Source organism: Pelophylax lessonae, assembly GCF_965119305.1.
Source record: "Pelophylax lessonae genome assembly, chromosome: 3".
NCBI lineage: Eukaryota > Metazoa > Chordata > Amphibia > Anura > Ranidae > Pelophylax > Pelophylax lessonae.
The window spans coordinates 613,697,684-613,715,581 of NC_138770.1; the positions used below are offsets into that span (position 1 = coordinate 613,697,684).

General features: G+C 45.4%; 1 protein-coding gene across 1 annotated transcript in view; it reads right to left on the reverse strand.

Annotated features, from left to right (window-relative positions):
* Nucleotides 1-17,898, reverse strand: part of LYPLAL1 (lysophospholipase like 1) — a 125,044-nt gene that overhangs the window by 27,109 nt on the left and 80,037 nt on the right. The window contains exon 3 of the mRNA XM_082249467.1: nt 7,294-7,463. Within this exon, the coding sequence (XP_082105593.1) occupies nt 7,294-7,463 (170 nt within the window). The remainder of the gene's footprint in view (nt 1-7,293; nt 7,464-17,898) is intronic.

Below are 17,898 nucleotides of genomic sequence, written 5' to 3' on the forward strand. Positions count from 1 at the left end.
AGGTTGGTGCCTTACAGTGATAACTTAGTGGCTTTTATAATCAAGTAATTTTTGTACAAGTATTTTTGTTCTTTCCCTTTATCCACAGATTTTTGGAAAGGTCAACCTGAAAATGAATCAGAACCTTCAAAAGTGCTTTAATGTACATTATAGTCAGTATGCTAAAACTTCCACTCTGTAAAATGTATATTGTTATTTGCAAAATGTTAGGAGATACAAGATGAATTACACACCAGGGAGCCATTTAGTAAATTGTAAGTAGATTCAGACCACTGAATAAAAAGGCTGGCCATAGACAGAGGGATTTACTTTCCTGCAACCATGAGTTGCAGGTAAGAAAATCGCTTGATTCTCCCAACACAGAAAGTGTTGACAGGGAAATCCCTCCTGCAGAGCCATTGTGTTTTGGGAGAACACAGTGATTATCGCTAGGGACTATAACAGCCGTCAGCAATAATCACATGTAAAATCCAGCAGGCTGGTTGTACCAAAGTTGATTGATCGAGCAACTTGGGTGCATTCTGCCTGCCCATACATGGTTCCAACTGTCTATGGCCAGATTAATCCCACCCCTGGCAACCGCATTGCTCAGTGTAGAATTTAGGTGTCAAAAGGTGGAGCACAGTGGAGCCTTTTAAAAACAGAAATCTACCTCAGCTTTCACCACAAATCAAAAAAATAACATGTTTATTCCTCACTTTAAGATCGTGAGCAGAGCCATACAAATCTTTATTCCCCTTGGCCAACTGTGCATCCAGAAATGCTGGTTTATAGCACATAAACAGCCTGTTATATAGCAATTTATTCCAAACTGCATACATACTGGCTTGTTGAAACAAAGGCTTTTATGGAGTAGATGTATGTTCAGACCAGTTTTGGTGAGGTGTGCCAAAAAGAAGCAATAAGCCATTCACTGTAAAGCACAGTAGAGACTTCTTAAACAGAAGATATCTACATTTCTAATTACCATCAAAAATCCCAAAACAAGGGGTTTATTAATGCTCATTTTAGGAAAGTGGGCAAAGTCATGGCAACTGTAAATTCAAATAAAGGTCCAGTGTCTTACTACAGGTCTGATACAAGAACAGCAATGAAAGAATAGCAGTTATCTATGTTGTCTGGAGGTCAAGAAGACCACCCACCATTAATCAGAAGACATACAAACAGAAGAGACCTCAACTTTACTGATCACTTTTGGGATGATTTGGAAGGCCGACTGCGAGCCAGGCCATACAGTCCAACATCAGTGGCCATCCTTACAAATGCTCTTCTGACTGAATGAGCACAAATTCCCGCAGGCACATTCCAAAATCTTGTAGAAAGCATCCCCAGAAAGCATCCCCAGAAGAGTGGAGACACAAAAAGGGAGCCAACAACATATGGGATGTTTTAGACAGCAGCCTGCAAAACCTTGGACTTAGGACAGAGTGAAGGCAGCACAATGTCTTCATTCAAATGGAAATTAGAAACCACCTTAGGAAGAAATGACTGATTAGGTTGAAGTACCACCTTATCTCTGTGGACCACCAGAGAAGGGGAACAGCAGGACAACGCTGCCAATTCAGACACCCTGCAGGCGGAAGGGATAGCCACCAAAAAGGCAACCTGCTGAGACAACATGAGCAGGAGAATCTCCCTAATGTTCTCAAATGGAGGTTTATGAAGAACAGCTAACACCAAATTCAGATCCCACGGAGGCAGAGGGGATCGCATCAGAGGAGCCAGATGACTCACCCCCTCAATAAAAGTGCGAATCAGGGCATGCGTAGCTAAAGGATGTGGAAATAAATAGCCAAAGCCAACACTTGGCCTTTGATAGTGCCCAAAGCCAAACGCTGTTCAACCCCTCTTTGAAGAAAGATCAAAACCCTAGCTCCCGAAAGCAAACCAGGGTGCACTTTCAGTGATTCACACCATGATTTCCACATACGATGATAGATCTTCCTGGAAGTAGACATCCTGGCCTTCAATAGTGTAGGAATCACAGAATCAGACCCCTATCCTTTAGTACCTGGCTTTCAACAGACACGCCATTAAAGCAAGTGACTGTAAAGCAGGATGGAAGATCAGCCCTTGAGACAGCAGATCTTCCCTGAGAGGAAGTCTTCAAGGAGCACTGGTGACCAACCTTACCAGGTCCATGTACCAAGCCCGGTGAGGCCAGTCTGGGGACACCAGAATGACCAGAATCCCTTCCACCTCTATTTTGTGCAAAAGACTCGGCAGGAGTTTTAGCGGAGGGAACACATAGATCAGCCGATACTAACCCCAAGGAGCCACCAGTGCGTCTGTGGCATTGGCCAGAGGATCTCTCGACCTGGCGACAAACCTCTGAACCTTCTTGTTGAGGTGAGAAGCAAACAGGTCAACATTGGGTGTTCCCCACTGAACACACAGGAGGGGACCACTCCCTCTGATCCAACACCAGACAACTCAGGCAATCTGCCTGCCAGTTGTCCACACCTGGGATGTGCACAGCAGAGAGCTGGAACAAACTTTTCCCTCCGCCCAATCCAGAATCTCGGCCACCTCCTGGGCCGCCAAGACACTCTTGGTACCCCCTTGAGGATTGCTGTACGCCACGGCCGTGGCATTGTCCAAATCCGGACCGGACGAGTTGCAGACGAGTTGTCCAATGACTCAGGCAAAACTTTATCGCTATGAGCTCCAAGATATTTATCGGCGGCTTGGACTCTTCCACTGTCCAGGATCCCTGGGCGCAGAGCCTCCTCAGCACTCCTTCCCAGCCCGACAAGCTGGCGTCCGTGGTTACCACCGTCCAATACAACAGAAGGAAGGACTTGCCTTGGCGTAGTGCTGACGAGTGAAGCCACTATAGAAAAGCAGACTTTGTGTTGCGACTTAACCGAATCAAGGTGTCAAAGGACTTTGGATCCTTGTTCCACTTTACAAAAATCTCCCTTTGTAAGGGTCTCATGTGGAACTGAGCAAACGGAACCGCCTTAAAAGGTTGATACCATCAGACCCAAGGCCCACATGCAAGTCCGCAGAGAGGACAGATTATTTTCCAACAGCAACCGGATCACCCCCTGCAACTTCTGCAGCCTGTCCGGGGAAAGAAGGACCCTCACCAAAGCAGAATTTAAAGTAAGGCCCAGATAATCCAGTCTCAGTGAAGGTATCAGGGCTGATTTTTTTTTTTTAAATTGATGTTCCAACCAAACTCTTGTAGAGTTCGGAGAGGGATTGTCAAGTCGCCCAACAGGGTTGGATGAGAGTTTGCCCTCAATAGGAGATCGTCCAGGTACCCCAGTACTGAAATTCCCCGCTGGCGCAGTAATGCCAACACCGAGGCCAGCACCTTGGTAAAGACCCTGGGAGCAGAGGCGAGACCAAAGAGTAACACCGCAAATTGATAATGCTCCTCTCCTATAGCGAAGCGAAGAAAACGCTGGTGTCCAGCGTAGATAGGGATAAGTAGATATGCGTCTTTGGTATCTATGGAGGCCAAAAGGTCTCCTTGGTGTAGGGACGCCAATACCGTGCAAATGGACTCCATTTGAAACTTATGTACACGCACAAAATGGTTCAGAGCCTTGAGGTCCAGGAATAGACGCACTTTGCCTTCCTTCAAGGGCACAGTAAACAGGTTTGAATAAAACCCTTGAAAGCGTTCCATTGAAGAAACTGGCACAATCACCCCTTGCGCCAGCAGATTTTGTACCGCCTCTCGTAGATCCCTTAACCAGTCTGCAAATAGGCGCAGATTGGACGGGAAGAACCTGTCCGACGGTCGAGACCGGCATTCGATCTTGTATCTTGATCAGATCAGTTTGTGAACCCATTTGTCCTGAAACAAGGAAGTCCATGTTCCAAGGTTTCCATGAAGTCCATGGAAAGAAGCAAAGACGTCCCCCCACCCCAGAAACAGGTGAGGGCATCCCTTCATGCAGACAAGGATTTGTCTGCAGATCCAGATTGGCCTGTCTTCGGTTTTCCTTACCACATCTTCTTAGAACCCCCAGAAGACCTGAAAGGCTTTTCTTTGTCCTGCGACCTGGAGACACAAAAAAGCCACCTATGAGCAGTAAAAGAAAGCCCCCCCCGTCTAGTACGTGGTGCCTTAACCTTAGAGGCTTGAGGGAGAAGAGTACTCTTCCCACCCATAAGGCCTTTGTTTAACTCATCCAGGGAGGATCCAAACAACCTCTCCCCCCATAAAGGGAAGGTCAGAAAGAGCCTATTTAGAAGCCGGGTCCGCAGACAAACTCTTTAACCACACCATGCGTCTAATAGCAATCCCCACCACAGACACTTTGGCCACCAGGGGAGCCGGATCCAGCGACGCGTCACATATATACAGCAGGGCTTGAGCCATTTGATCCATGAGCTCAATCAGCCCGGAGAAACCTGTTCCGTTTCCAAGTGACCTTTAAGTAACTTCACCCATTCAGTGATGGTCTGTGACATCAGGGTGGTCACAAATATTGGTTTCAATATTGAGCCCCCTAACGCATGTAAATGGCAGGACAGAGACTCAATTTGTCTATCAATGGGGTCCATAAAGGCCGGGGATTCTTCCACCAGGACCACAGTCTGGAAACAGGATGATCTACCTTTGGTGGCACAGTCCACCAAGTGGAAAACCACATCCGCAAAGGGAGAACGGCGTTTATAGCACTAGGGCACCATTAACATGTGCTTGATAGGCCCCCCACTGTTCATTGACAATATTGTTAAAAAGTTCTGGGCAGGGAAACACCTTTTCTGGGATTTGCGGATGCCAAACACTTGCGTTCCTGGTGCTGTAGACTTATCTGCCATTTTTAAAGTTTCTCGCACAGAAACTATAAGTGTTTTCACCAATGCACTTTCCCGCGCGGCAGCTGACGAGGACATGTCCTCTTCGCCCTCAGAATGCGATGACAAAGATCCATCAAGGTGGGGTGCGTCTGTGGCGGCCATATCTGCCTCAAAATCTGAGGATACTACAGATGGAGGTGAAGGCAAAGAGCGCTTACGGCTAGCAGCGCTTAACACTAAATCCACTTTTGCCCCCAGGCTTTCCAAAACTGCTTTAAAAACTGACAGGGGCTGCGACCCAGCCGCACTGACGGGGTCTGTAGGTGAAATTCTGTAGTCTGTAGTGTCTGCTTTGCTTGTCCAGCGATCATGGACTACAAGAAAATGGCCGCCCCATGCATTCCTATGGGGATCAGAAAATGGCTGCCCATGCATTTACAATGAGAAAAGTTGAGCACGAATCTACAGGAAAATGGCGGCCCCCCCAACGGTGCACCATGAGGTCCCCAGGACCCCCAGAGGGGGCTTCAGACAAGAGGCATCGGAGGGTCCTGAGGGTTCAACTATTCCATGGAGGGGGGGCCCATGTCCACCTCGAGACCGCCAGAGAGTTGGGGGGACATTTTACTCTATCATTTAATTTTTATTTACTATACCACGGTATCAGGTGGGCGCCGCTCCGAACAGACTACCTCCCAGCCAGGGAGTAAGCTGCGACTAAGGGCCAAATTAAATAGCGAAGATCGAAGTCCCAGCAGGGAACTAGGCAGAAACAAACTGAGGGAGGTAGCAGTGTGTGGGGTTATGCCTGCAGGGACTGCCCCATAGGTGTGGTGAAGTTTTTTCCTGCCTAGTGTCCTACTCCTGTAGGGGGCAGCATAACCCAATGGTCAAGAAGATGTGAAGCTGCGTCTGTCAATGAACAATAGAGAAAATAATTTTGAGAGCCATCATCATTAGGTTTATGTAGCGAGCTGCAACATTTTTATTGCGTTGCCTAACTAAATCTTGCCCAATAGCCGCAGCATTGCATGCATTGAATCCCCTTATCCATCCCACCTGAATGATGTCAAAAGAGATAATTTGTATAGAAAGTCTTTGACAGCCCATACAATCTTGCAGATAATGGAAACATTCGTTTCCACTGACTTTAAAAGAGGCTTAAAGTGAAAGGTGCCAGAATATTAAGCACCAGTGATCACATTAGGTACATTAATTATTTGAATGGCAGGATTTGTCCAGTCCAAACATAACTATCTTGAGAAGTATTGAGTAACAAGTTTTTAACAGCAAGAAATATGGAGGCGGCAATTGCTGTGCTCTACTTCTAATTATGCTGTTTGACCGACTGTCACACTGACTCCATTTCTCTCATTAGCAGGTCACCTTAAAAAAGAAGGGCCCTTTCAACGCACATTCGCTCCTCGAATATTGAGCAAATCAAGCATTTTTTAAAGTAAAAAGTTTTACTTTTTCCTTCCTCCTGCTGTCCTCTGAATCCTATACTGGGAAAGTAAACAGTTGTGAGTTCATATGCCATCAGAATTCCAGCGTTTTGACAGCTTAAGCTGGTTGATTAGGTAAGGATGGACACTGCTGGAAATTTTGGGAGACTGGCATTCTGATGAAATAAGACGGAGATACATATAAAGTGATATGACTATGCTCGCAGCTGCAAAATAAACTTTAGTCCATTTTAAACATTTTCTGTTTTTGGAGCTGTAAGTTTAGCCTTTGCTTTCCTAAAAAATGCTTCTGCAAATGCAGTGTGGTCAATATATAGCTGTATACCAAAAAAAATAGTCTTAGGTGTGCATTCCCACCTGGCTAGCACACAATTAGTCTTTATGGCTGAGCAAGGTCATAAATACACCAAAGGAGATGCAAATTTTCAGATAACACCAGAAAACATTCCTAAGCCTATTCTTCTTCCCGCTCCTCTAGAGAGGACCCCATTTCTCTGTAGCACCCCCCCCCCCACCTCCTTAACAGTATGTTTTTTTTTTTTAACTTACTTCTTTATGATGTATTTTGGACAGTCAAGTGTCATGCTGGGTCCTATTTCACTTTTGTTCTTTTTTTTTAGCAGCGAGTGGTCTTGGATGATGCAGAGAGCAGTGCTGATGTTATAACAACAGTGCTGCTGTTGCCAAAAATACACTGAGTGCACAGCACAGCACTATGTTTAGATGTCCTGATGCTCTGCACTCATAGTATTTTCTCAGTCTTTCAGGTTGAGTGACACATGGGGGGGGTTTACTAAAACTGAAGCACTCAGAATCTGGTGCAGCAGCGCATGGTAGCCAATCAACTTCTAACTTCAGGTTGTTTAATTACGCTTTGGCAATACAACTTAGAAGCTTTTGCACTGTCTAGGTTTAGTAAATAACCCCCTGGTGTCATTTAACCAGGAAGACTGAGAACATCGTGTGGCTAAGCAGAGGTACTTTAGAAGGACATTAAAAAAAAAAAAATGCCTGGAGGTGGGCAATTAAATCAGCGGAGCTATCGAAGGGATCAACTGCTTACCCAACAATATCCTGTTTTTCTTTATTCCAGATGCCATTTCTTCTCTGATCAAATCTGTTAAAGTGTTGCACATGGAGTCTACAGATTCAAGGTGCTCAGCACTATCTATGGAGATTTTATATCTATCAAACCAAACATTAGATAGTGCTCCCATCATAGGTGTATAGGGCCTAGAAAAAAGAAGAAAAAAAAAAAATCACATAACAATGAGGCTAGCCATTGGATCATCCACATTCCTATATTGCTCCATGCAAATACTGATGAGTGAATTGAGTTCTATGCGTTGGAGGAATACATAAAGTAGGCAAAACAACTAAATCTAAGAATTTAATAAGATATTATGAGAAATTTGCAATTCAGCGATAACCAGTATTTACTATTAGATTTGGAAATGTATAAATTAGTGAAATTATCAACTGCAAGCTGTTCTGCAGTCTAGAGCTAGGCTACAGATAGATTTTTTCCTTTTTAAACACACTGTAAACAGTATTTCAGTTTAGCTTAAAGTAGATGTTCAGCCTAAAACTAACCAAATCTAAATATACTGGCAGCCACATTCTAAGACCGATCTATTTAACCCTGTAAAGCAAAAATTGCTATACATACTTTTTCTGCAGCTGACTGGGTCCAGACCCATGCTGAGCTGTCAGAAGCATCTTTTCTGTGTAGGCGGGTGCAGGAGAGGAAGCCCCATAGGAACTCTATGGGTGACGTCTCTTCCTTACAGCATCCACTGCTGGAGACTGGACTGGATTGGCTGTAGAAAAAAGTATGTATATCGATTCTTTCTTTACAGGGTTAGATCGATTAGTCTTCGAATGTGGCTGCCAGTAGTGGCTGCCAGTAGATTTAGTTAATTTTAGGCTGAACATCTTCATTAACCACTTCCCGCAAACCGACATACCTGTACGTCCGCTTGAAGAAGTGGTTGTACCGGGGTGATGCCGGCAGCTAGAGGCATCACCCCGATACCATTTTTTAGAGCCGGTAGTCAGCTTTCTGTAGATAACAACCGATGCGGCTCAGCAGCTGCACGGAAGCTATCCCAGCAAGCGGGAGGGGACATCCTCTCCTCCTGCTGTTCTGCCTGGGTCTCCAGTCCCACCAGGAAACCCGGGCAACCAGCCGGCATGTCCACTGGGTGGTTAGAGTCCCGAACTAAGCTAGATTTGGCTTCGATCAGGTCTCTGATCATGTAATACGGAAGTGACGTCACAACGTCACTTTCAGTTTACTCGCTGCCAACGGCATCGATTTAAAAAACTGACAGTATTCAAAAATGCAGATTTTGGCGTTTTGAATATTTTGAAGTGCAATGGAGGGGTCTGGAGTTTTAGACCCCAGATCCCTCCATAAAGAGTACCTGTCACTGCTTATTACTGCCACAAGCACAACCACAAGCACGTTCCTTGTGACAGCAGTAAAAGTGATCAGATTTATTTTTTTTTTTTTAATAAACCATATTAAAAATAGAAAAGAAATAAGAAAAACTTTTTTTAAAGCGCCCCCATCCCGATGAGCTCGCGCACCGAAAAAAAATTGCATATGTAAGTCGCACCTGCAAATGGTGTTCAAATCACATGTGAGGTATTGCCACGATCATCAGAGCGAGAGCACCAATTCTAGCAAAAGACGACCTCTGTAACTCTAAACTGGTAACCATTAAGAAAATTTTAAAGCGTCACCGATGGAGTTTTTTTTAGGTACTGCAGTTTGTTGCCATTCCACGAGTGTCCGCAATTTTAAACTGTAACATGTTAGGTATCTATTTACTCAGCGTAACATCATCTTTCACAAAATACAAAAAAATTGGGCAAACTTTACTGTTTAGCTTATTTTTTTCCCCAAAACAATTGCGTTTGAAATATACAGTGGGTACGGAAAGTATTCAGACCCCCTTAAATTTTTCACTCTTTGTTATATTGCAGCCATTTGCTAAAACCATTTAAGTTCATTCTTCTTCCTCATGAATGTACACATAGCACCCCATACTGACAGAAAAAACACAGAATTGTTGACATTGTTGCAGATTTATTAAAAAAGAAAAACTGAAATATCACATGGTCCTAAGTATTCAGACCCTTTTCTCAGTATTTAGTAGAAGCCCCCTTTTGATCTAATACAGCCAGGAGTCTTTTTGGGAAAGATGCAACCAGTCTTTCACACCTGGATTTGGGGATCCTCTGCCATTCCTCCTTGCAGATCCTCTCCAGTTCTGTCAGGTTGGATGGTAAACATTGGTGGACAGCCATTTTCAGGTCTCTCCAGAGATGCTCAATTGGGTTTAAGTCAGGGCTCTGGCTGGGCCATTCAAGAACAGTCACGGAGTTGTTGTGAAGCCACTCCTTCGTTATTTTAGCTGTGTGCTTAGGGTCATTGTCTTGTTGGAAGGTAAACCTTCGGCCCAGTCTGAGGTCCAGAGCACTCTGGAGAAGGTTTTTGTCCAGGATATCCCTGTACTTGGCCGCATTCATCTTTCCCTCGATTGCAACCAGTCGTCCTGTCCCTGCAGCTGAAAAAAACCCGCACAGCATGATGCTGCCACCACCATGCTTCACTGTTGGGACTGTATTGGACAGGTGATGAGCAGTGCCTGGTTTTCTCCACACATACCGCTTAGAATTAAGGCCAAAAAGTTCTATTTTGGTCTCATCAGACCAGAGAATCTTATTTCTCACCATCTTGGAGTCCTTCAGGTGTTTTTTAGCAAACTCCATGCGGGCTTTCATGTGTCTTACACTGAGGAGAGGCTTCCGTCGGGCCACTCTGCCATAAAGCCCAGACTGGTGGAGGGCTGCAGTGATGGTTGACTTTCTACAACTTTCTCCCATCTCCTGACTGCATCTCTGGAGCTCAGCCACAGTGATCTTTGGGTTCTTCTTTACCTCTCTCACCAAGGCTCTTCTCCCCCGATAGCTCAGTTTGGCCGGACGGCCAGCTCTAGGAAGGGTTCTGGTCATCCCAAACGTCTTCCATTTGAGGATTATGGAGGCCACTGTGCTCTTAGGAACCTTAAGTGCAGCAGAAATCTTTTTGCAACCTTGGCCAGATCTGTGCCTTGCCACAATTCTGTCTCTGAGCTCTTCAGGCAGTTCCTTTGACCTCATGATTCTCATTTGCTCTGACATGCATTGTGATCTGGAAGGTCTTATATAGACAGGTGTGTGGCTTTCCTAATCAAGTCCAATCCGTATAATCAAACACAGCTGGACTCAGAAGAAATGGAAAGCACCCGAGTTAAATATATGAGTGTCACAGAAAAGGGACCAACAATGTCAACAATTCTGTTTTTCTGTCAGTATGGGGAGCGGTGTGTACATTCATGAGGAAGAAGAATGAACTTAAATGATTTTAGCAAATGGCCGCAATATAACAAAGAGTGAAAAATTTAAGGGGGTCTGAATACTTTCTGTACCCACTGTATATATTATATATATATGTTTGTGGGCTCTAAGTAATTTTCTAGCACAAAACTGATTTTAACTTGTAAACAACATGTCTGAAATGGACATGGTCCTTAAGTGGATAAATGTATACTCATGTTTCATGTTACACCCATATTTAGGGTCTAACATAAAGCATTGTAAACATGGACCTGGGACTGGGGAAAATCTGCAGGTGTGTGTGCCTTGCACTCACGATCCACTTATAGCGGGAGCAATGCTATGCAGGCCTTAATGTAAAAATATTATTAAATGCAGTTTTTCTTTCATCTTTTCTTCAATCCAGGTTCTCTTCTGGGCCACAAAATGTCATCAGTCTTCAGGCTTAGTGAGGCCTAGCATCACACAATCCCAGAAAACCAAGGACTCTGTGGCATCATAAACCCACCGCAAGTGCCACCACCGAACCCTTAAAGTGGCTGTAAATCGCCGAAATTAAAAATGCATATCCTTCTATAGCGTGTACTTGCCTCTATCCAAAACACCTAGTGTGATTTTTGCCTGCTGTGTAATTCCTCTGCCATCGCGCCATGGGGCGGGACAGTGGTGTAGTGGTTAGCACTTTCTCATAGCAGCAAGAGGGTCGCTGGTTCGAATCCCAACCACGACACTACCTGCCTGGAGTTTGCATGTTCTCCCTGTGCCTGCGTGGGTTTCCTCCGGGTACTCCTGTTTCCTCCCACACTCCAAAGACATGCTGGTAGGTTAATTAGATCCTGTATAAAATTGGCCCTACTATGTATGTATGAATGTGAGTCAGGGACCTTAGATTGTACGCTCCTTGAGGGCAGGGACTGATGTGAATGTGTAATGGATATGTAAAGCGCTGCGTAAATTGACAGCGCTATATAAGTACCTGAAATAATAATAATCTACATGAGTCACTTCTGATAGTCTATGCCTATACCAAGCAATGCTGGGAAATGGCACCACCCCTCCTCCAGCACAAAGCAGGCGATTGACAGCCTCAGCTGTGCATGTCTCTTTATGAGACTGTGTAGGGGGGTGTCCTTTCCCTTCACCCTGGTCTGATTACACTCAGTTCCCTGCTTTACGCATCCCCCTGCCTTCTGGATCTGAGAAATACTGTGTACATTCTGTAGTTTGAGTGGCTGTAGAGGAGAGTTGGCAGCAGGTACAGGTACAACTTATGTATGATTATTTGTTTTATCTGAGGCTAGTCATTTCAGTAAGTATATGTGCGGGTTTACAACCACTTGAATTCACAGTGTACTATTGCAGACAGTGGTGCCATCATGTCAGTGCTGGTTTATGCAACAGTGAGAACCTCCACCACCAGGTGAAGACCAAGGAGGACTCTGTGGCCAGGGCCACCACAAGGAGTGGGCAGGAGGAGCAGCTGCCCTGGGCACTGATAGGATATTGATCTCTCTGAATATGGATTTTATGCAGAAGTTAACCATTTACATGCATTTACAATACTTTATGGAACTAAGGCTGGAGAACTACTTTTAAGCTTAAGATTTTGTGTAACAGTATGTATTCAGGAAATGGCTTGCATAGAAAAGGGGAATTGTCGCTGGTTTGGCTTAACCACAATTATTTGTAATATCATTAGGAACAAGAACACAATAAGTTTATAAGAATATTTATAGGAAGAGTTTAAATACGTATTTATAAAATGAGGGTGTATTTTTGGGGGTTAACAAAACACACCCCACTGTGTTTGATGTGTCCTTGTTTAGAACTATCATATTAATAAGTGGCACTCTTATTTCTTATATCCTGTATTGTGTCATTGTTATTAACCCTATAAAACAGAGGAAACTCAGAAATAAAAGTTGAGTGTTGTACCGACTTTGATTGTTACCTGTGAGTGTAAAGCACTCCCCGCGAGGTCTCTGAGAATGTTGACTTGAGGTAAGAGGTAAACTAGAATTTGTAGAAGGTATAACAAGGTAAAGTGGAGAGGAGTATTGAAATAAGACCCTAACAGGCACTGTGGTATCATGTGAGGGGGGAGGGGCCACAAAGAGATGAGGAGATTTGTGTTGGAAGGGGACATTTTGGGGGTGGCAGGGTGTATTGTTCTAGAGGGGGAAATTTGTGGAGGGGGTGCCAAGAGTGGTAATCTAGGGCGGATTTGTGTTATGGGGGAGGATGGGGGGGGGTTTGAAGTGTACTAGGAGGGGAAATTTAAATGGGTAGAGGATTTGTGCCAGAGGGCTGTGAATTTTTTTAAGGGGGGGCATTTAAGCTGGGGGGATTTGAGGGATGAGAGTCAAAAACTTGTGTTGAGAGGGGGGAATTCAACAAGGGAGCACATTTGTACTGGGAGGAGGGGAAAATTATGCATAGGGGGTAAGCATGCAGCTTAGTGTTTTTGTGGCGGGAATTAATGTTGATCCATAATGGTCCTACATCTTGGGGGTCACGCAGTTTGGCACGTTTGACCTGGGCTCTAGGTGACCTTATCCCGGCACTAATGGCACTTTTCCACTGCAAGTACCGGCTCGGCTCTACTTGGCCCTGTTTGCTTTTCCACTGCTGGTACCGCATGGTACGGTACGGTTTGCTTTTCCACTAAAGTAGTACTAAAGTTAAGTGGGTGAGATAACAACGGGGTGGGTGGGATTCTCTGACCAATCAGTGGCTAGTAGTGACTGCATGCAAAGGATTGTGGGTACCGGTTATGGTACCTGTTGGAACCACAATCGAGGTGGTACTGTTTTTCAGAGCCGTACCGTTCGGTTCCATGCAGTGGAAAAGGGCCGCCGTACCGTACCTACACTATACCATGTGTTACCAGCAGTGGAAAAGCACAAAAGCGAGCCAAACTAGGGATGCACCGAAATGAAATTCTTGGCCGAAGCCGAAGCCGAATAATAATGAAATGTTTGGCCGAAGGCCGAATACCGAACGCGGTGTTTCGCATTTTTTCCATTTATTTTGCCAATTTTTTGTCCTCTCTCTTGTCCTCTCATGTCTCTCTCTCTCTTGTCCTCTCATGTCTCTCTCTCTCTCTCTCGTCCTCTCATGTCTTTCTCCCTAAATGTTACTGTAGGGAATGGGATTCAGTGCACACTGCAGCCTTGTACCATAGGGTTAATGTTAGTGACACTGTAGGGATTGGGAAGGATGCTGGGAATGGAAATCAGGAAGCATGCAGGCAGCCTTGTAAATTTTAATGGCAGATACAGGGCACTGGGCAGGTCAGGGTTAATGTGGTAACATCAATTACTCAGTGACAGTCAGTCAGTGTCAATGTGGACTCGATCAGATTGTGACAGACAGTCTCTCATAGTGGTGGTAGTAGGAGGCTGGAGGTGAACTAGTAGGAGCCTGGAAAGGAGCACAGCCGCATACATACATTACTCACTCGTGCACTGCAGCCCGCCCCACACATTCAGTGAGTCTTACTCTCCTCCCTAGTTTTTTCAATGGCACATTCAGGAAGCCAATCACGCCGTGAGTAGCGGCACAGCGGAACCAATCAGGTGTGCACGCACGCGTGATTGGTTCGCTGTGCAGCTAATCATGGCGTGATTGGCTTCCTGAATGTGCCATTGAAAAAACTAGGGAGGAGAGTAAGACTCACTGAATGTGTGGGGCGGGCTGCAGTGCACGAGTGAGTAATGTATGTATGCTCACCGCTGAAGTGTCCCGGCTTCCCCTGCCTAACACGGAAGTCTGTGAGTCATCCTCCGAGTCCCTTCCCCCTGTAAATATCGTGACCTCGGCGATATGAATATCGCCTACGGCCACAGAACGATAGTCGATATCATATCGACTATCGTTCAGCCCTATTGTTCGGCACAAAATTATTCGGCCTTTTGATTTATTCGGCCGAACACCGAAAGCGCTATTTTTTCTATTTTCGGCCGAATAATGTTCGGCCGCCGAATATTCGGTGCATCCCTAAGCCGAACCATTCGGTTCCATGCAGTGGAAAAGCGCCATAACTGTGGCAGCACTTGACCAGCCTGAAGGCTTTGAAAAAGGTAATAAAAACACAAAAAGCAAAACATGTCAATAAAAGTCACAACGGAGGGGCTAGGCTAGGACAATTTGTGAGGCAAGGCCAGAGTTGAGCTTTAAAATATTAACATACAATGTAGATATGGCATAAGTGTGTTACTTTGGTATCATGCAGCTGTCATATTTCCTTGTCCACAAAAGAAAGAAATCCTAAAGCAGACACAGGGAAAACATTCAAGCAGCTTACCTAGCTAAAATGAAACCCAGCACCCCAGCGCTACAGGACAGGAGTACAAACCACTTTCTGCTACCCCAGTCAGCAATATTATCAATAAAACCTAGCTGAGAAAGCATGAGTGAGTAATAAAGGACAGATGACACCCTAAGGGTGTAGCTATATAAATGCTTTCACAAAGGATTAACGTCTTATTGATACAATTTTCTTTGATATAAGATTAAGTATGAACATCTAAAAGCAAAGAACGGAATAGGAATATCAGCATGATTTCACAATTTAAATACCTATTTGAGCAACTGCACATGATAGCCTGTTCTGTGCCAATTTTACATTTTAGCAGACTGTAAGCAAAGTGTCATTAAACACTGCGCTGAAGCGTCATCTTAAACCGCAGGACCGGCCTTAGTGAAGTGTAACGCTTTCAGACAATTTCATCAGATTACATTCTGCCTGCACACCTTCAAGCTTTGAACTCTGTTGATTTAAAATACTGAAACACTATATTATTAACCTGAATGTGCAAACTCAAAGGAGAATTCCAATCCAAATAAAAATTAATGACACACTGACAAGTTATGTGTCCCTTGGAATTTCTATTCATTAAAGAAAGAAATTGTACTTTTAAGCACACCTTGGCTTATTTAATATATGCTGGCACATCAAGCCAATACAACCTTTCATAAGTAAGCCTGAACAACTGTAGTCATTAAAGCTGCATTTCAGGCTCCCCCCTCAATCCTCCTCCCCACCAAACTAGTTTCTGCCATAGAAAAAAAAAAATCCACAGTCACGTGATTCTCCAGAGTCCTGAGTCTTTTCTCTTCTGTTAAAAGGAGGTGGGGTCTTTTTGTTTTAAGTGTCACTGCCTGACACGGACAGTTTCTATTGGCTGTCCAGTGCCGGGGTTTTCTCAGGATCCAGAGGAGTAGGGCTGCGCATCTTTACTTACCTCACGATTCAATTGATTACGATTATTAAGGCAACGATTCGATTCCGCGATGCATCGCGATTAACGCCCATGGTTATTTTATCTGTTCTTAAAACAAACAAAAAAAACTCCCTGCATGTAGCAAAGTCCAAACACACCAGACAACAACTTACAAAGTTCAAGGCTCCCCCCCTAAACACTACAGAAGAGGGTCAGAGGCCACAGACACACTACAGGAGAGGGTCAGAGACCACAGACACACTACAGGAGAGGGTCAGAGACCACAGACACACTACAGGAGAGGGTCAGAGACCACAGACACACTACAGGAGAGGGTCAGAGACCACAGACACACTACAGGAGAGGGTCAGAGACCACAGACACACTACAGGAGAGGGTCAGAGACCACAGACACACTACAGGAGAGGGTCAGAGACCACAGACACACTACAGGAGAGGGTCAGAGACCACAGACACACTACAGGAGAGGGTCAGAGACCACAGAAACACTACAGGAGAGGGTCAGAGACCACAGACACTACAGGAGAGGGTCAGAGACCACAGACACTACGGGAGAGGGTCAGAGGCCACAGACACACTACAGGAGAGGGTCAGAGGCCACAGACACACTACAGGAGAGGGTCAGAGGCCACAGACACACTACAGGAGAGGGTCAGAGGCCACAGACACACTACAGGAGAGGGTCAGAGACCACAGACACACTACAGGAGAGGGTCAGAGACCACAGACACACTACAGGAGAGGGTCAGAGGCCACAGACACACTACAGGAGAGGGTGAGAGACCACAGACACACTACAGGAGAGGGTCAGAGGCCACAGACACACTACAGGAGAGGGTGAGAGACCACAGACACACTACAGGAGAGGGTCAGAGACCACAGACACACTACGGGAGAGGGTCAGAGACCACAGACACTACGGGAGAGGGTCAGAGACCACAGACACACTACGGGAGAGGGTCAAAGACCACAGAAACACTACAGGAGAGGGTCAGAGACCACAGACACTACAGGAGAGGGTCAGAGACCACAGACACTACGGGAGAGGGTCAGAGGCCACAGACACACTACAGGAGAGGGTCAGAGGCCACAGACACACTACAGGAGAGGGTCAGAGGCCACAGACACACTACAGGAGAGGGTCAGAGACCACAGACACACTACAGGAGAGGGTCAGAGACCACAGACACACTACAGGAGAGGGTCAGAGGCCACAGACACACTACAGGAGAGGGTGAGAGACCACAGACACACTACAGGAGAGGGTCAGAGGCCACAGACACACTACAGGAGAGGGTGAGAGACCACAGACACACTACGGGAGAGGGTCAGAGACCACAGACACACTAAAGGAGAGGGTCAGAGACCACAGACACACTACAGGAGAGGGTCAGAGACCACAGACAATACGGGAGAGGGTCAGAGACCACAGACAATACGGGAGAGGGTCAGAGACCACAGACACACTACGGGAGAGGGTCAGAAACCACAGACACACTACGGGAGAGGGTCAGAGACCACAGACACACTACGGGAGAGGGTCAGAGGCCACAGACACACTACGGGAGAGGGTCAGAGACCGCAGACATGATACAGGAGAAGGTCAGAGACATGGTACAGAAGACGGTATCAAGAGCAAGTATTTGGCTCTTGATAGCAATGATCAAAGCTCTAAACAAGTAGTTAATTTTCCGGCTAATTTGGAGAACATATCCCCCTACACCTAAGAGATCAATTCAGGCACGGCAGTCTCTAGCTCATAATCCAATGTACTTTTCCTTGATTCTAGACATCTTTGTAAAGTACTCCACTAGTAATAGACTTAAGCTGGATACACACTATCCAACTTTTGTGGTTAGATTTCCTTCAGATTTACCTTTTCTATGTAGTGCAAGGGCCTGCCACATTGCATACAAATTGAAAGTGTTTAGGTTTGACCTCATATTATATGGTTTTGGTAAGTCTAAAGGAAAAAGTCTTCAGAAAATCTTATAGTGTGTTTGGCCCATTCGTTTGGTAATGGATGTAGTCCCAGA